The sequence below is a fragment of the Dromiciops gliroides genome, chromosome 2, assembly GCF_019393635.1.
Source record: "Dromiciops gliroides isolate mDroGli1 chromosome 2, mDroGli1.pri, whole genome shotgun sequence".
In the NCBI taxonomy this organism is placed as follows: Eukaryota; Metazoa; Chordata; class Mammalia; order Microbiotheria; family Microbiotheriidae; genus Dromiciops; species Dromiciops gliroides.
In genome coordinates, this window is record NC_057862.1 from 360,766,313 (window position 1) to 360,786,386 (window position 20,074).

General features: G+C 43.0%; 1 protein-coding gene across 2 annotated transcripts in view; it reads left to right on the top strand.

Annotated features, from left to right (window-relative positions):
• MMP24 (matrix metallopeptidase 24) overlaps positions 1–20,074 on the top strand; it is a 69,406-nt gene that overhangs the window by 19,076 nt on the left and 30,256 nt on the right. For both annotated transcript variants that reach the window (XM_043983019.1, XM_043983018.1), the window contains exons 3-4: positions 460–576; positions 2,657–2,961. In XM_043983019.1, coding sequence (XP_043838954.1) covers positions 460–576; positions 2,657–2,961 — 422 coding nt within the window. The remainder of the gene's footprint in view (positions 1–459; positions 577–2,656; positions 2,962–20,074) is intronic.

The following is a 20,074-nucleotide window of genomic DNA, read 5'->3' on the forward strand; positions in this document are numbered from 1 at the left end:
CCAAGTTCCCAAAGGTGGTAAATGTCTGAGATGCATTTCCAGTAGCTGCCCAAGTCCTTATCCTCAAAATGTTGTATGTGTATGGATAGACATCTAGGAATTGTAAGCGACAGACCTGGGACTCGCAGGATCATAAGATTGTAGGTTCAGAGCTGGAAAGGACTTTAGAAATAATTGAGTCCAAACCCATCATGTAATAGATGAGGAAACTGAGACTTGCCCGGCTAGTAAATGTCTGAGGTGGAGATTTGAACCCAAGTCTCCCATATTTCCAAGGGCCAGCACGCTCTCATTTATGCCACTCAGATTGAGATTTCCATTCTCCCCAACCTGTGCCTGTCCTGTCACTACATGGCACTGCCTCCCCAGGTGATCTCTAAGGGCCCTTTCAGCCTTACCTTTGGTGCCTGTCTCTTGAGCTCCCTGGCCAGTGTGTACATGTATGTTCTCCCCATCCAGGTGGATGAAGAAGCCTCGCTGCGGCGTCCCTGATCATCCCCACCTGAGCCGTCGTCGCAGGAACAAGCGCTATGCACTGACAGGGCAGAAGTGGAGGCAGAAACACATCACGTACAGGTAAGTGCTGTGCCCTCTCCCTATGTTCCTGCCTGGTGGGTCTGGCTCCATTCACTCTCACATCCACAGGAGAAGGTGGCAGCTTCTGGCTCTCGGGGCCCTGGAGCTAACTGTGATCTGAGGCTCCCCTTCAGTGTGGATAGAATCAAGGCTCTGTGGGGTAGAAGGCCCAGGGACATGGGATTCGGGTGTTAGCATGGCCTGGTGGAAGGGAGCTGGATTTGAAGTCAGCAAAAGAGACTCCTGACTCTGCTACCTTCTACCTGCGTGAGAAAAGCACCTTTTCTCCTGGCCTCAGATTCTTGGTGTGTAAAATGGAATTGGACTAGACAGTCACTAAGACCTTTTCCTGCTCTATGTCCTCTGAGTCACTGAATCTGCCCTAGCCTTTGACTTGATGGGTGTCGCATGTACCCAGCTGGGAGACTCTTTTTAGGAGAGTCTGGATCTGAGAGGACGTATGCTTGGCTGCCTCCCATCCCTAACTCTCTCCCAGCTCTGATTCCTAGCAGTCCCACCCTGACAGGCAAGGTGCTGATGTTATTATACACTATATAATGATGATGATAACGACGACAATGATAACAATAATAACTATTATCATTGTTATTGTTCTTATCAATGTTCTTATTGTTTTATTATCGTTATTGTTGTTGTTATCAATGTTATTATTGTTTTTATTATTATTGTTGTTGTTGTTGTTGTTATTACTGTTCTAGGACTGGGCTCCAGCTCATGCTGGGGTCCAATGGGTCCGAGCCTGGAGTCTGTCACGAGGCACCATCCTAGGGGTTGGTGGGTCTGGTTCAGAGAGCATATCTTCTGAAGCATTCAGAGGAGGGTAACTCGTATGCTCTGAGGACCAGAGATCATGCCATTGAGAGATTGGTTGAAGGAGCTGGAGATGGGTCGGGAGTGGGGAGGGGTTGGGGGCAGTACAATTGCCGTCTTCAAGGATCTTAAGGACTGTCTGAGAGAGATGTTCTAATGGATCCAGAGAGCAGAACCAGGAACAAAACAGATTTGACAAGGAGGCAGATTTCTACTTTGTGGAACAGAGAACTCACTGAAAATGTGTGTTGCCCCAAAGTACAATGAGCTACCATGGGGGTGAATGTTCCATCCCTGAAGGTCTTCCAGGAGAGGCTGGATGACCATTTGTTAGAATATTGAAGAAGGGATTTGTGTTCAGGTACCAATGGGATTTGATGACAGAGACATTCCTTCTGATTTAGATTATATGATTCTAGGACTGGAAGCAGGAGCTGCATAAACTCAGGTTCCCCTAACTAGTTGTTCCCAGGGTTCAGGGCCAGGCCAGGCCAAACATCTCCAGGAGCTGTAAGCAGGGCCCACAATTGATGGAGCTTATCAAAGAATGGGAACTTAAAAGGAACCAACTGGCAGAAACTTGGTTTCTGTTCCTTTGAGAGGCAGAGTGGAACAGCCAGCCAGAGTCTTAGGAACTGAGTTAACAGGTTTGGGTTCTAGCCCCGAGTCTCCCACTGACTTGCTGTGTGAGCTTGGACGAGTGTCCCGAGTTCTCTGGGTCTCCGTTTTTGTCTTCCATAAGTAATAGTAACTCACATTCATATTAGCATTCTGAGATTTAACTAGTGCTTCTATATATCATTGTATTAGATCCTCAAAACAGCCCTGTAAAACAGATGTTATTATCTCTGATTTCTTGATTAGGAAACTGAATTTTAGAGATTAAGTGATTTGCCCACAGTCACACAGTTAGCAAACACCCTTAAGCAGTCTTGGGACGAGGAATCTTCTGACCCCAAGACCAGCACAGCTTCGCTGTACCCCAACATGCCTCTTAATAAATTCTCCAATCCCTCACCTCCCCTGAAGAGCAAATGAGATGATGCATGTGACCTTTCGACTCACATCCTGAGGGTTTAATGTGATGAATACCATTGAGAGGAGGGAGGAGGAAGTGGATCCAGAGAGAAAGAGACTGGCCACAGGAAGGAGAAGTCAAGCCCGGCAACAATTGGCATAGCCTCGCAGCCTTTTCCTTAGTCTTGGGAGGCTCTGCCTCACTCTCACTGATCTTTTCCTTTCTCCCCAGCATTCACAACTACACCCCCAAAGTAGGCGAGCTGGACACGCGGAAAGCCATCCGCCAGGCCTTTGACGTTTGGCAGAAGGTCACCCCACTGACGTTTGAGGAGGTTCCCTACCACGAGATTAAAAGTGACCGCAAGGAAGCAGACATCATGATTTTCTTTGCCTCTGGTTTCCACGGTGACAGCTCCCCCTTTGATGGTGAAGGGGGATTCCTAGCCCATGCCTACTTCCCCGGTCCAGGGATTGGTGGAGACACTCACTTTGACTCCGATGAGCCGTGGACACTGGGGAACGCCAACCATGATGGTAAGGCCTGTCTCAGGCACAGGGTGATGGTCTCTCCTTGTTCAGGGGGAATATCCTAAGGGTTTGGGGGATATGGTGAAGATCAGACACAGGCGCTTCCCTTACAGAGCTGCCTATCTAAAGAGTAACATTTATTCAACCAATATTTATCCAGCAGAGCCCTGTGCCAGATATTGGAAAGGATCCAAAAATAAACAGACATGGTCCCTGCCATCATGGAACCTTCAGTATGAGGGGAGGGGTAGGTTTGGTAAGGGAAAAACACACACACACACACAAACTTATAATAGTAAATTGAACACAGAAAGGTATACCCGAAGTGCTATTCTGAGGAAGGAAAGAGCCTGAGTGATCAAAGAAGGCCTCGGGAAGGAGGTAGTATTTTAACTGGGTCTTAGAGGTAAGGGAGAAATAAGAATACAAGGACATAAGATCAGTTGAAGGAATTGTGGGATATTTTTAGCCTAGAGGGGACCTAAGGAGGATAGGAGAGCTGTCTGCAAGTGTCTTCCAACTCTGACATTCATTGTTTCCGTGGAAGCGTTTGAAGGCTGTCTGTCACTAGAGGAGACAGATGTAGGAGCAGTAGGGGGAGGCTTGAAGGGAGGGAGGGCTCAGCTCCAGGTGAGGAAAAACAATGCTCCTGACAATTAGAGCTCTTCAAAAGTGGAAGTCCCCTGGTGCAGCTAGGTGGCAATGGATAAAACACTGGCCTTGGATTCAGGAGGAACTGAGTTCAAATCCAGCCTCAGACACTTGACACTTACTAGCTGCTGTGTGACCCTGGGAAAGTCACTTAACCCTCATTGCCCTGCAAAAAAAAAAAAGAAAGAAAGAAAATTAAAAAGAAAAGAAAGTGGAAGTCTCCCATTTCTAGAGGTCTTTGAGCAGAGACTAGATGACTCCTTCTCAGGGACGCTCTAGAGGGATTCCTACTACAAGTGTAGCAAGGTCATAAAGATCTCCAAGGGACTTTCCACCTTTGAGATTCTATTGTTCTATGATACAAATTGGGCCCTCTGTTTCCCATCTCTCCATCCTTTGTGAGCTGTTAAAATAGTCTTACAAAGCACAAGCTTGACCTTGTCATTCCTCACCTCGAGGATCTTCACTGACCCCCCACAGTATCTAAGATAAGAAAAAGCTGCTCTGATGGGTCTGGAAAGACCTTCACAATTTGGCTCCAGACTATCTTTCCAGACTCATTGAGTATCACCCCTTTTTCTGTGCCCCGCCCCCGCTCCCACACTTCATGGTCCATCTAAACTAGCCAATGTGCTGTTTCCTTTATACTACATTCGATGTCTCGGCTCCATGCAGGCTCTTCCACAAACTGGGATGCACTTCCTACTTCCCTCCCTCCCCTTCTCTGAGTCCCTAGCTTCCTTCAAGGCTTAGATCATCTCTTTTCCCATTTTCACTAATTGTTAGTATTTTCTCCCCTGAATTATTTTGCAGTCACTTCTCTATTTACATGTTCTCTCCTCTAAGACGGTGATTCTCAAACTTTTTGGTCTCAGGACCCCTTTATATTCTTTTTTTTGGGGGGGGCAGGACAATAAGGGTTAAGTGACTTGCCCAGGGTCACACAGCTAGTAAGTGTCAAGTGTCTGATGCTGGATTTGAACTCAGGTCCTCCTGAATCCAAGGCCAGTGCTTTATCCACTGCACCACCTAGCTGCCCCCTTGGGCCTCTTCACACTCTTAAAAATTACTGAGAACCAGCCAGAGAGCTTTTGTTTATGTGGGTTATAGCTATTGATATTAGAATTATCATTAGAATTAGAATATCATATTAGAAATTAAAATGGTTAAATGCATTTCTTTCTTCCTTCATTTAAAAATAACAATAACATTTTAATGAAAATAACTACACTTCAGCAGCAAAAAAAGTTTAGAGAGAAGAGTATTATTATTTTGCATATTTTTGCAAATCTCTTTAATGTCTATCTTAATTGAAGACAGCTGGATTCTCCCAGCTTCTTATGCATACAGTCTGTTGCAAGAAGTTGTTTTGATTGAAATATATGAAGAAAACCCAGCCTCACACAGATATGTAACTGGGTAAGGGAGGAGTTTTTTAATAGGCAAATAATGTCAGTATTATTATGAAGATGGTTTCAACCTTGCAGACCCCTAAAAAGATTCCTAAACCACACTTTGAGAAGTACTGGCCTAGGAGGATGGAAGTCCTTGAAGGTGACTATTTTGCCTCATCACCTAAGGGTGCCTTACACACACAGAAGATGCTTAACAAATGCCTGCTCTGCAGTCCTACTCCAAGACTCTGTTCCTGATAAGACTGAGAAATATACTAGGGTAGCTAGATGGCACAGTGGATGAAGTGCCAGGCCTGCTGTCAGGAAAACTCATCTCCTTGAGTTCAAATCCAGTCTCAGTTACTCTCTAGCTGTGTGAACCTGGGCAAGTCACTTAACCCTGTTTGCCTCAGTTTCCTTATCTGTAAAATGAGCTGGAGACAGAAATAGCAAACCCCTCCAGTATCTCTGCCAAGAAAACCCCAAATGGGATCACGGGTCAGACTCAAATGAACAACAATGATAAATATACTATGGGAGGGGGGCAGCTAGGTGGTGCAGTGGATAAAGCACTGGACCTGAATTCAGGAGGTCCTGAGTTCAAATCTGACCTCAGACACTTGACACTTACTAGCTGTGTGACCCTGGGCAAGTCACTTAACCCTTATTGCCCCGCAAAAAAAAAAAAAAATATATATATATATATACTATGGGAGGCTTACCTTCCTTATCCTCATCTAATGGATGTCATATTCCCATGTGTCTCAAATTTTCCTTAGTAATGTTCTGTCACTCAGCTTGGGGGAAGTTCTTTTATTAATCATGTGGATTATCTCACGACCTACTTCTGAAAAGGGATCTCAGGAAGCCTAGGTGAGTAGGGAATGACATCCCTGTATTGTCCTTCAGAGTCTCGGTCCCAGGAGGTCATTCCCTACTCACCTAGGCTTCCTGAGATCCCTTTTCAGAAGTAGGTCGTGAGATAATCCACATGATTTAAGTGTTAAGTGTCTGAGGCCGGATTTGAACTCAGGTCCTCCTGACTCCAGGGCCGGTGCTCTATTCACTGCACCACCTAGCTGCCCCTCAGTTTTCTTAACTATAAAATGGGGATAGGAATAGTACCTACCTCCCAGACTTGTGATAGGAACCAATGAGATTTCTAATGTGCTTAGCTTAGTGCTGGTGCATAGTAAGCTCTATGTAAATGCTAGCTATTATTATTTTTTGTTTTGTTTTGTTTTGTTTTTTTGGCGGGGCAATGGGGGTTAAGTGACTTGCCCAGGGTCACACAGCTAGTAATTGTCAAGTGTCTGAGGCTGGATTTGAACTCAGGTACTCCTGAATCCAGGGCCGGTGCTTATCCAGTGCGCCACCTAGCCGCCCCCAATGCTAACTATTATTAATTGGCGGGGAGAAGGCCAGTTTTGGGATTCCTGTACGACTGGATAGGAGGGTTGCTTGACAGGCAGGACTACTGGTGCCAGCTTTTCTGGGACTCAGTTTCCCCATCCTTCTACCAATATAAGCTGACACCTTATCAGCAACTTAGCCTTAGAGAGTTGTCTGGGACATTGAGATTAAATGACTTGCTCAGGGTCATACGACCAATATGTGTTAAGACCCGAACCCATGTTTTCCTGGTCCAGAGGCTGGCTTTCTATTCACTGCATCCATTGTGGCTCTTTGTGAGGTTAGTACAGATATTATTATCATCTCTATTAAACAGAATTAAAATTAAAGCACCAGGGGCAGCTAGGTGGCGCAGTGGATAAAGCACTGGCCCTGGATTCAGAAGGACCTGAGTTCAAATCCAGTCTCGGACACTTGACACTAGCTGTGTGACCCTGGGCAAGTCACTTAACCCTCATTGTCCCGCAAAAGCAAAAAAAAAAAAAATTAAAGCGCCATTGAACTCAGAGTGGTTACATGACTTACCCAGGGTCACAGAGCTAGTAATTAAGTGTCTGAGGAGATATTTAAACCAAAGTATTTGCATTCATAGAATACCAATCCAGGATGTCTAGACATGCTGCAATGAGCATTTTCATTGGTTGTTGGCACCCTTGGTTAGCTTTTCCTGCTGATTGGAGATCTGGGAGGCAGAGGAATAAATTCTTCCCCAAAGTTAGAACTTTCCAGCTAACTCCTCATATTCCATTTCTTTGGTTTCAAGGATTTTTTCTGATGTCCTTCTCATCACCTTTTTTTTTTTTTTTTTTTGGTGAGGCAATTGGGGTTATGTGACTTGCCCAGGGTCACAAGGCTAGTAAGTGTTAAGTGTCTTCCTGAATCCAGGGCCGGTGCTCTATCCACTGTGCCACCTAGCTGCCCCCTTCTCATCACCTTTTGTGTATTATTTTCCCCCATTAGATTGTGAGCTTCTTGAGGGTCAGTACTGTCTTTCTTTTTCTCATTTGTATCTTCAGCTCTTAGTACAGAGACTAGCATATAGTAGGTACTTAATAAGTGCTTATTTCCTCCCTCCCTCCAGACTCCTAATAGATCAGGATTCCCTTTTCCTCTTCAGACCTTTTTCTTTGTTTTTGCAGTGAAGCAATTCAGTTGTTTTTCCTTCCTTCCACCCATCCTTCTTCCTTCCCTCCTCTCTCTCTCCCTCTTTTACTTCTTTTGTTTGTTTGTTTGTTTTGTTTTTGTTTTTGTTTGTTTTTGTTTTTGCGGGGCAATAGGGGTTAAGTGACTTGCCCAGGGCCACACAGCTAGTAAATGTCAAGTATCTGAGGCCGGATTTGAACTCAGGTACTCCTGAATCCAGGGCTGGTGTTTTATCCACTGCGCCACCTAGCTGCCCCTTACTTCTTTTTTAAAGACGTACTTAATTCATTCTTCCTAATAACCTGAAGAATGAAAGGATGAACATCTTGAGCCCCTCTCAGTTTTCTAAAAGTCAGGTGGCCAGTCTGCATTTAAGCATATTTAGCTGTTATTTGACCAATCCACCCCCCAAGTTGCTTGTAAATATTTTGCATTTACTTTATGCATATTTCCCCCTATTTAAATTGAAACTCTCTAATGACAGACTCGTTCATTTTTCTCTTTTTGTCCCCAGTGCACAGTACAGGATCTGATACTTTGTATGTTTAAAGTGGGCCTGTGATTTCACGGACATAGGTAGCTACTCAGGAGGCACTTCCTCTACCAATACCGGTCAGAACCTTCTCTGCCATTTATAGTCCTAAAGAGTTGTCCAGAGCACGGAGAGCCCAATTGACTTGCCCAAGGTCACCCAGTTCTCTATGTCAGAGATACAACTTGAACCTGGTTCTCCTTAAGGCTGAGGCTGGCTCTCTCTGCTATGATTCTACCTCTCACTTGGCACATAGTAGGTGGCTAATAAATGTTTATTGAATGAAGGAGGACCTAACCCCACCCCAGTCAATTCCAGGAATGCAGGGGGCAAAGATCAAACCTTTACCAGTATAGAGCAGGAGAATCCATGCCTGGAATTCCTAAAGGAGCCCAGGGAGGTTAGATGATTGCAAGTCATGAGTCAAGTGGGATAAAAGAGACCCAGGAATAAAACAAGCTAAGGTGACAGCCAGGAGACACGGCTCCAGGCTTGATCACACCTTCAGTTGACTGTGTGATCTCTATTCATGCGACCTAATTTTTACAGCTGAAAGGGAGAGGGAGAAGGAAAGATGATGCTGAGGTTTTAAACCCGGGGGCCTGGGAGGATGGATATACCCTTGACAAAAATAAGAAAGTCCAGAAGGAAAGCAGGCTTTGGGAACAAGAAGATGTTAGATAGTTTGGGTTGTAGGGAATGGTCTTACACACAAGTGGAGATGTCTGGCGGGAAATTAGAGGCATAGAATTGTAGAGGTTGGGGTTGAAGGGGTTGCTTCAGGCATCGCCCACCTGATAGTCAAAAGTATGAGAGTAGAGAAGATTTCTGAGAGAGAGAGAGAGCACAAGATCAATCAGTCACCAAGTGCTAGAGATACAAAGACAGAAATGAGGCTATCCCTGGCCTTCTGGGAGAGGCTCCATGTACATATGTATGTATGTGTTGGTGTACATATAAGTATGTGTATATACACATATATACATATGCGTGTATATGTGTGTATATGAATATGAAATAAGGAGATATGGAATGGGCAGCTGGGTGGTATAGTGGATACAGTGCCAGGCTGGAGTCAGGAAGACTCCTCTTCTGAGTTCAAATCTGGCTTCAGACACTTACTAGCTGTGGGACTCTGGGCAAGTCACTTAACTCTGTTTACCTCAGTTGCCTCATCTGTAAAAATGAGCTGGAGAAGGAAATGGCAAACCATGCCAGTATCTCTGCCAAGAAAACCCCAAATGGGGTCATGAAGAGCCAGACACAACTGAATAGATAAAAGAACAATTGCAAAATAAATACAAGGTGGTTGAATACAAGAGAGTTTTGGGAGGAGGGCACTAGCAGTTGGGGGTGGGGGGAAGGTCAGAGATCAGTAAAAGCTTCATTTAGAAGATGGTGCTTGAGCTAAGTCTTTTTTTTTTAATTATAAAAGTATTTTATTATTTTCGAGTTACATGTAGAGCTAGTTTTCACCATTTGTCTCTATAAGATTTGTAGTTTCAATTTTTTTCCCTCCCTCCCCTCCTCCCCAAGACAGCAAGTAATCTGATATAGGTTATATATGTATAATAACATTAAACATAATTCTGCATTAGTCATGTGATAAGAGAAGAATCGGAGCAAAAAGGAAAAACCTCAAAAAAGAAAAATAACAGCACCAAAAACAAAAGAAATAGTATGGTTCAATCTGCATCCATATTCCACAGTTCTTTTTTTTTCTGGATTTGGAGAGCACTTTCCATCATGAGTCCTTTGGAACTATCTTGTATTGCTGAGAAGAATCAAGTCTATCACAGCTGATCAACACATAATGTCGATGATACTGTGTACAATGTTCTCCTGGTTCTGTTGAGCTAAGTCTTGAAGGATAGGAGGGATTCTGTGAGAAGGGAGGGCACCCCAGGCATGGGAGATAGCCAGTGCAAAGGCATGGATATGGAAGATCCAGTGGATAAGAAGAACTGGGAGAGAAAGACTCTTCTATGGGCTCACCTCACAACTGAGTGGAAGGAGGAGGTGGAACCAGAGGGATAAGAGATCAGGACTGGAGATAGGGCATGCTGTGCTAGCATCCTTGGTCTTATTCTGCGATTCTCCAACCCTGAATTGAAATTGAAAGTAAGATTCAGGGGCAGCTAGATGGCACAGTGGATAAAGCACCGGCCCTAGGTTCAGGAGGACCTGAGTTCAAAACCAGCCTCAGACACTTGACACTTACTAGCTGTGTGACCCTGGGCAAGTCACTTAACCCTCATTGCCCCTCAAAAACAAAAAAAAAAGAAAGTAAGATTCAATCCCTAGTTTTCCTAACCTTAAAGTCAATTCTAGTCAGCAGATCATATGCCATTCCCTACATCATCATTATCATCATAACTAACATTAATATAGTGATTACTATGTTCCAGGAACTATGCTAAGTGTGTTACAATTATTATCTCATTTGATCCTCACAACAATCCTGGGAGGTAGGTACTATTATTACCTTCATTTTACAGATGAGGAAATTGAGGCAGACAGGTGAAGTGTCTTACCCATGGGGTCACAGAGCTGTGTCTGAGATTGGATTTGAACTCTGGTTTTCCTTACCCTAGGCCCAGTGCTCTATCTACTCTGCCATGAGAGGCCCTAGGAATTCCCTGGATCATGGGAGTCTGTCTCCTGACCCCAGGACTTTTATGAAGTCGCCAGGCCAGAAGGACTTTGGAAGTTCACACATAAGGCAATAGTGAAGATCAAAAAAGATGTTTATGAAGGGCTTTGCAAACCTTAAAGCTCTGTATACTGTGAGCTGTTAGAATTATTATTATTGACAATAATAATACTGTAAACCCATTGGTATGCTTCTCCCCTTAGAGCAACACATATAAGAAACTATGATGGGGCAGCTAGGTGGCACAGGGGCAGCTAGGTGGCACAGTGGATAGAGCACTGGCCCTGGAGTCAGGAGTACCTGAGTTCAAATCCGGCCTCAGACACTTAACACTTACTAGCTGTGTGACCCTGGGCAAGTCACTTAACCCCAATTGCCTCACTGAAAAAAAAAAAGAAACTATGATGGGCAGCTAGGTGGCGCAGTGGATAGAGTACTGGCCCTGGATTTAGGAGGACCTAAGTTCAAATCCGGCCTCAGACACTTGACACTAGCTGTGTGACCCTGGGCAAGTCACTTAACCCCAATTGCCTCACCAAAAAAAAAAAAAAAGAAACTATGACGAACAATTTTTAATTTTGCCTGCAGAGTCCTAGCTAGATATCAGAATAGGAGGGAAAGAAAATTTAGATAAGACAAGGTTCCTGCCCTCATGAAGCTTATAGTCTAGTCTGGAACACAAATACAGAAAAGCATAATAGATGATGATTGATGTGACATGATATGATATGATAATTGAATTGGAGATTTACAAAGCAAAGTGGTACCTGAGGGGTAAAGAAGAGAAGGTTTCCTGGAAAAGGTGGCACTAGAGTTGGGCTTTCAGGATAGGAATTCAACCAGGGAAATGAGAAGGGGGACATTCCAGGCAGTAGGAATAGCTTACACAAAAGCTGACTGAGCTTATTCTCTAGTTCTACAATCTCAGTCTTACCACCACTAGTTAGTCAGGAAACCATCCTCCTATTCCTGTTGCCATCACTTTGTACAAGGGATCCCTCACATCTGGAATGCACTCTCTACTCTATCTGATTATGAAAGTTGTTGTTTGTCCTTCATTCTTTTTTTTTTTTTGGTCCTTCATTCTTTTGTTTGTTTGTTTGTTTGTTTTTGTTTTTGAGGGGCAATGAGGGTTAAGTGACTTGCCCAGGGTCACACAGATAGTAAGTGTCAAGTGTCTGAGGCTGGTTTTGAATTCAGGTCTTCCTGAATCCAGGGCCAGTACTTTATCCACTGAGCCACCTAGCTGCCCCTTTGTCCTTCATTCTTGAAGAGGACCATGACATGAAGGTGATGTCATGACTTTGCACTGAAGTGGATTTTAGTGAGGGAGGGCTGTGCAAGGTCACCAACCTCACTCTCCTCCAGAGCAATATATATATATATATATATATATATATCAGCATGACTGGAAATGACCCCAGATGTTTTAAGGCAAATGGGGTTAAGTGACTTGCCCAGGGTCACACAGCTAGTAAGGGTTTGAGATGAGATTTGAACTCAGGTCCTCTTGACTCCAGGGCAAGTGCTCTATCCACTGTGCCACCTAGCTGTACCAACTTCTATCTGACAGAATGCCCAGATTCCTTTATAATAATAATAGTAGCTAATACTCATATAGCACTTTAAGGTTTGCTAAGTGCTTTACATATATTCTCTCATTTGAACTTCATAGCAGCTCTGGGTGGCAGGTGCTATTATTGTCCCCATTTTTCAGATGAGGAAACTGAGGCACACTGAGGTGAATGACTTGCCCAGAGTCCCATAGCTAGTAAGTGTATTCAAATTTCTGTCTTTCTGATTTCAAATTCAGCACTCTCGCCACTCATTAAAATAGTATTTAAAAAAAGAGTATTTAGGGTTTTTACATAAACCCTGCCTCCTCAGAGCTCAGATGAAGTGCCACTTCCCACCTGAGGCCTTTCCTTATGTTATTAGCACTCTCTCACTCTGGAAATTACTTTGTCTTTGCATATATTTAGTATCTGTTTGCTGGTGTACCTACTCTGTCCCCATTTAGATTGTAAGCATGAGGACAGGGACAGTTTTATGGGTGTCGTTGTATTCCCAGCACCACACACAGCATCTGGCACATAGTAGGTGCTTAGTGAATGCCTGTTGAATTGAATTGAATGAAGGTGGAGAGGACGGAAGATATTATGGATAGAAAGAGAACAATGTAGTTTGACTAGAGCATTGAGTGCAGGGAGGGGAGTTTGTAAAATTCACCTGAAACATTGGGGTGGCACCAGATTGTGGAGGGCCTTGAACTCCCTAGCTGCTCCCTAGGGGCTCTCAGGGCTGAGATCTTTGAGACAAACCCCTGGGGAAGTAAGCAATCAAAAGCGCTGCACAGAGATACCTGGGAGCAGGGCCAGGAAAGAGCCCCAGGGAACCCGGCTGCTTTCCTGCTTTGCCCGCTGCTTTGCTCAGGACAGGTCTCAGGGATGAGCTCATACTTCCCCTGCCCCTGCCAGGGGCCGAAAAGCCAAGGGAGGACAGGGGCTCAGCCTGGTTCTTTCCTATGCCCAAAGCCAGCTTACCCACCTCCAACAGAAGGTGAGCTCCCAGGTTGCTGGCCAACCTTGTACTGATCTTGTCCTGTCTCCTGGAGATGTGAAGACATTGGCTGTAAACAGCTTCTCCTCAAAGCAGGCTTTGCTCAAAGCATTTGTGCTGTCTGTGGGGCCCTGGCAACCTGTCTCCAAGCAGCAGGGTTAGGGACCATCTTCATGGGCTTGGTGACTTGGTGTTGAACCCCCTTCACAACCTGCCATTACCTCAGCCCACCTTTCTAGTCTTCTTACACTTTACACCTCCCTACCGACTCTGATCCAGTGACACTGGCTGTCTTGCTATTCCTTGTTCAAAACACTCCATTGCTCAGCTCCCCCCTCTTGGAATATGCTCCCATATCATCTGAGTCTCCTCACTTCCCTTTTGTTGTTCAGTCATTTCACTGTGTTGTAGGGGCCAAATTTAATATGGGGAGAGTTAATTGAGTGGCTCGCCATAATATTGGAGTTCAGAAAATAATGAGGGACCTCTAGGTCCAAAGTTTCCTCCCAGGCCAATAAGAAAGGGGATCAACAGCTTCTTTTCCACAAACAAATCAGGTTTTATTAATGGGAATAAAATACACAGCAAAGGTGAAATTAATTAAGCCAATGACAAGGGAACAGGGAAAAAGGAAAATGGATATTCTCCCTGGCTCTAGCAAAGGACGACACAATCCCCAAACTTGCTTCCAGCTCAGCAAATTCAAAGAGTTGGATTTGTTTTTATTAACTCACCACCTGGGGTCTGTAGTTTCAATAGGAAACAACTGTGTGGCCTCTCAGCCGTCTCCTCCCAGAAGCTCACCAACAGGAAAGACCAGCTCCCCTCAGTGAGCGTTCCTTTTTCTACTTGTACTTTCCCGCCCCCAAAAGGGAGGTCCTTCAAGCTGGATGTGGAGAGTGGTTCCCCTGCTGACATCAGCAGCGTATGTCACTCAGGGCAGGCCAGGTGTGGCCCATATTCAATCATCCCTAGCCAGTTTCCCAAACAGTACGATCATGACTGAACAACAAAAGGGAAGTGAGGAGACTCAGATGATATGGGAGCATGTTCCATGAGGGGAGAGCTGAACAACGGAGTGTTTTGAACAAGGAATAGCAAGACAGCCAGTGTCACTGGATCACAGAGTCGGTAGGGAGGTGTAAAATGTAAGAAGACTAGAAAGGGGGCAGCTAGGTGGCACAGTGGATAAAGCACCAGCCCTGGATTCAGGAGTTCCTGAGTTCAAATCCGGCCTCAGACACTTGATACTTACTGGCTGTGTGACCCTGGGCAAGTCACTTAACCCCCATTGCCCCGCCAAAAAAAAAAAAAAAAAAGAAGACTAGAAAGGTGGGCTGAGGTAATGGGACCCCGGGTGTCTGCCAAATTCCATGATTTTATCACAGTGTCCAACTCTTTGTGACCCCATTTGGGGTTTTCTTGGCAAAGATATTAGAGGGGTTTGCTATTTCCTTCTCCAGCTCATTTGACAGATGAGGAAACTGAGGCACACAGGGTTAAAGTAACTTGCCCAGGGTCACACAGCTAGTTAGTGTCTGATGCCATATTAGAACTCAGGTCTATTATTTGTTTGCTACACAAACACATCCACACACACAAAAGCAAAATAATCTCTGCCCTCAAAGAACTTGTTTTTTAAAATTATTTCTCTTTTCAATTTATAACCATTTGGGGTGGGGGTGGAAAATGGTGCTAAATTAAAAAAAAAAAACCCAAGCATTTATTTTCTTCCCCTCCCAATTCCTCTATTGTTCTTCAGCTGGAAAAACAAAAACAAAACGTTTGTAACCAATACGCTTAGTCAAGCAAAGCAAATTGGCCTGGCATTGACCATGTTTAAAAATGTATGTCTCAGGCAGCTAGGTGGCACAGTGGATAAAGCACTGGCTCTGGATTCAGAAGGACCTGAGCTCAAATCCAGCCTCAGACACTTGACACTTACTAGCTGTGTGACCCTGGGCAAGTCACTTAACCCTCATTGCCCCACCAAAAAAAAAAGAGAGAGAGAGAGCTACATTATGAAGGGCTTTGAAGGCAGGATTCTGAAGTTTTTCAAAGTTGTTTGTCTTTACCATACTGTTGTCATTGTATAAATTGTTCTCTGGTTCTTTCCTGCTCGCTTCATTCTGCCTTAGTTCAAATCAGTCTTCCCAAGTTTCTCTGCACCCACCCTCTTCATTGTTTCTTACAGCACAGTGATATTCTATTACACTCATAGGCAGGCAGTTATTTGTTTGGTCACTCTCCAATTGATGGACATCCCCCCTAGTTTCCAGTTCTTTCTTACTACAAATATATAGAGCTGCTATAAATATTTTACATGAGTTCCTTACCTCCTTTGATTGCTTTGGGGCATAGAACTGGTAGAGATATTGTTGGGCAAAAGGAATGCCCAGCTTAATAGCTTTTTGGACATAGTTCCAAATTACTTCCCAGAATGCCTGGCCCAGTTCACAAGGGAGTGTACATTTCAATAGAGAGATGATGTGCATATATATATATACACACACACATATATATATTTTTTGGTTTTTGGGGTTTTTTTGCGGGGCAATGAGGGTTAAGTGACTTGCCCAAGGTCACACAGCTAGTAAGTGTCAAGTGTCTGAGGCCGGATTTGAACTCAGGTCCTCCTGAATACAGGGCCAGTGCTTTATCCACTGCGCCACCTAGCTGCCCCTATATTTTTTATATATGGAATATGAGCAAAACTGACACAAAGTAATTTTGGGGGGGAGGGCCGTAACAGCTGAGTGCACCGGGAAGGTAGGGCTTCAGTTAAGGTTTTTTTGTTTTGTTGTTGGTTTTTTGTGGGGCAATGAGGGTTAAGTGACTTGCCCAGGGTCACACAGCTAGTAAGTGCCAAGTGTTTGAGGTCAGATTTGAACTCAGGTCCTCCTGAATCCAGAGCCAGTGCTCTATCCACTGCACCACCTAGCTGCCCCCTTGAGTTAAGTTTTGAAGGAGACCTGGAATTCCAAGAAGCAGTAGTAAAGGAGCGAATTCTAGGATTGATGGAAGACAGCCTATGCAAAGGCACAGACACTGCAGTTGCAGTGCCATGTATGAGGAACAACAGTAAGGCTTGCTTCTGACACATTGTGACTGTGTGTCCCTGAGCAAGTCACTTAACTTCTTGATGATCCAGGCAACTCCAGGACTTCTTATCAAATAGTTCCCCAAAGCAGTGAAAGCATAGGCCAGTCCCCCAAAAGAACCTATTGGCTTCCTCAACCCTGTCTTGTCTTGCTTCTGAACTCTGCTCCATCCTGGCTTCTAGTCACTATTTGTTCTTTCACTTCTCTCTACTTGGGGATACAAATATCTTTTTTTTTAATTGAGGTTACATTTTGTTTTTACACAATACATTCTTCCCATCAAATATCCAAATAAACCTTTACAAAGTTGACAGGGGGTAGGGGTGGAGGAGATAGTTATATTATTAATTATTAAAAGAAAGATGTGTTCTTTCATGTTATTAGTATGTTCGTTAGCATTGGCTGTTGTAGCTGAGTGGTGTTCCATTGCCTTTCCATGCTGATCATCCATTTCCCTTGCCATAATCCTTACATCTGTTTTTAGTTGGGCCTTGCTTTCATATTCTGCCTCATTTGATACCCATCTTTAAGGCTCTCTCTGAGTTCTTCTACATATCTGTCATTCCTCATAGGTCCATAATATTCCATTACCTTCATGTTCCACAATTGGTTTGGCCATTGACCAATTATTTTGTTCTTAAAGTTTTGTTATCACAAATAATGCTGCTATGGATGTGTCTGTATATATGGACCTTTTCATGCTGGCAGTAGTTGCTGCCAGAGGTATAGTATAGCAGTGGCACAGTAGAAAGAATGCTGGGCCTGGAGTCAAGAAGACCTGAATTCAAATCTCACCTCAGACACTTACAAGCTGTGTCACCTTGGCAAGTCACTTAAATCTCTCTCAGACTCAGCTTCCCTATCTGTAAAATGGGAACGATAGGGAGCAGCTAGGTGGTTCAGTGGATAAAGCACTGGCCCTGGATTCAGGAGGACCTGAGTTCAAATCCGGTTTCAGACACTTGACACTTACTAGTTGTGTGACCCTGGGCAAGTTATTTAACCCTCATTGCCCTGCAAAAAAAAAAAATGGTAATAATAATAGTACCTACCTCACAGATTAGATATGTAATGCATTTTTAAATTATTTTAAAATTTTTATTATTTATTTTTACTATTTAAAAATTTTTTGCATTCCAAATTCTCTCCCTTGCTTCAGTCCCTCTCCCATCCATTGAGAAGGCAAGCAAGATGATATCAATTATACATTTGACATCATACAAAGCATATTTCCATATTAGCCATGTTGCAAAAAAACAAAAATAAATAAATTTTTAAAATTATACTTCAGTTTGCACTCAGTTCAGCAGTTCTCTCTCTGGAGGTAGATAACATTTTTTTATCCCAAATCCTTTATTGTCTTGGATCATTGTCTTGATCAGAATAGTTAAGTCTTTCACAGTTGATCATCCTTACAATATTGCTATTACTGTGTATGGTTCTGCTCATTTCACTCTACATCAGTTCATATAAGTCTTCCCCAGGTTTTTGTGAAACCATCTTGCTCCTCATTTCTTTTCTTTTCTTTTTTTTTTTTAGTATTTCATTTTCCTCCAATTACATGTAAAAACAATTTTTAAATTTATTTTTAACATTTTTGAGTTTCAAATTCTTTCACTCCTCTCCTCCCCCTTCGCTGGGAATGAAAATAATTTTATATAGGTTATACATGTGCAGTAATACAAAACATATTTTCATATTAATCATGTTATAAATGAAAACACAGATCAAAAAGAAAAATCCAAGAAAAATAAAGAAAAGTGTTTTTTTTTTAAAGTATGCTTCCATCTTCACTCAGACTCCATCAGTTCTCTCTCTGGAGGTGGATAGCATTATTTTTTTATCATAAGTCCTTCAGAACTGCCTTGGATCATTGTATTGCTGAGAATAGCTAAGTCATTCACAGTTGATCATCATATAATGTTGCTGTTACTATGTATACTGTTCTGCTCACTTTACATCAGTTCATGTAAGTCTTTCTAGGTTTTTCTAGATGAGCATTCTTCTCATCAATTTTTATAATAGCACAATGATATTTCATCAAAATCATTTACCACAATTTGGTCAGTCATTCCCCAGTTGATGGGCATCCCCTCAATTTCCAATTCTTTGCCATCATAAAAATGAGCTGCTAAAAATATTTTTGTACATATAGGTCCTTTTCCTTTTTCTTTGATCTCTTTGGGATACAGACCCAATGGTGGTATTGCTGGGTCAGGGTATATGCACAGTTTTACAGCCTTTTGGGCCTAGTTCCAAATTGTTCTCCAAAATGGTTAGAATAGTTCACAACTCCACCAACAATTCATTAGTGTCCCTATTTTTCCATATCCCCTTCAGCATTTATCATTTTCCTTTTCTGTAACGTCATCCAGTATGATAGGTGTGAGGTGGTACTTCAGAGTTGTTTTAATTTGCACTTCTCTAATCAATAGTGATTGAGAGTATTTTTCACATGACTATTGATTACTCTGATTTCTTCTAAAAATTGCTTGTTCATTTCTTTTGCCCATTTATCAATTGAGGAATAACTTGTATTCTTATACATTTGACTCAATTCCCTATATATTTGAAAAATGAGACCTTTATCAAAGAAATTTGTAAAAATAATTTCCCACTTTACTGCTTTCCTTCTAATTTTGGTTGCATTGGTTTTGTTTGTGCAAAACCATATTAATTTCATGTAATCAAAATTATCCATTATACTTACCATGATTTTTCTCTCTCTCTCATATATGGTCATAAGTTCTTCCCTTATCCATAGATCGGACAGGCAACATTTTCCATGATCTCCTAATTCACTTTTTTTTTTTTTAGTGAGGCAATTGGGGTTAAGTGACTTGCCCAGGGTCACACAGCTAGTAAGTGTCAAGTGTCTGAGGCCGGATTTGAACTCAGGTACTCCTGACTCCAGGGCCAGTGCTCTATCCACTGCGCCACCTAGCTGCCCCCCAATTCACTTTTTTTTTCTTTTTTTTTTTTTTTTGTGAGGCAATGGGGCTTAAGTGACTTGCCCAGGGTCACACAGCTAGTAAGTGTTAAGTGTCTGAGGCTGGATTTGAACTCAGGTACTCCTGACTCCAGGGCCAGTGCTCTATCCACTGTGCCAACTAGCTGCCCCCCCAATTCACTTTTGATATCAGCCTTTATGTCGAAATCATGTACCCATTTTGACTTTATCTTTGCAAAGTGTCTGAAGTTAGACAATGCCTACTTTCTGCCAACCTGTTTTTCAGTTTTCACGGCAGTTTTTGTCAAATAATGAGTTCTGGCCCCCAAAGATTGGATCTTTGGGTTTCTCAAATACTAGATTACTATGGTCATTTACTACTGTGTATTGTGTATGTCATCTATTCCACTGATTCACCACTCTGCTTCTTAGCCAGTACCAGATTGTTTTGATGATTACCACTTTGTAATATAGTTTGAAATCTGGTACTGCTGGGTTGCCTTCCTTCATTTATTCCCTTGATATTTAAGCAGTATGTACATGCTGGTGTTCATTATAACCCTAGTCATATAATCTCTAGGTCAAAGAGGGTGAATAACTTAATCACTATTCTTGTCTAACTCCATATTGTTTTCCAGGTTGGCTGAAGGAATTCATAGCTCCTCCAACAATGAATTGACATGCTTATCTTCCCACCACCTCTCCAGTAATGAATTTCCCCAT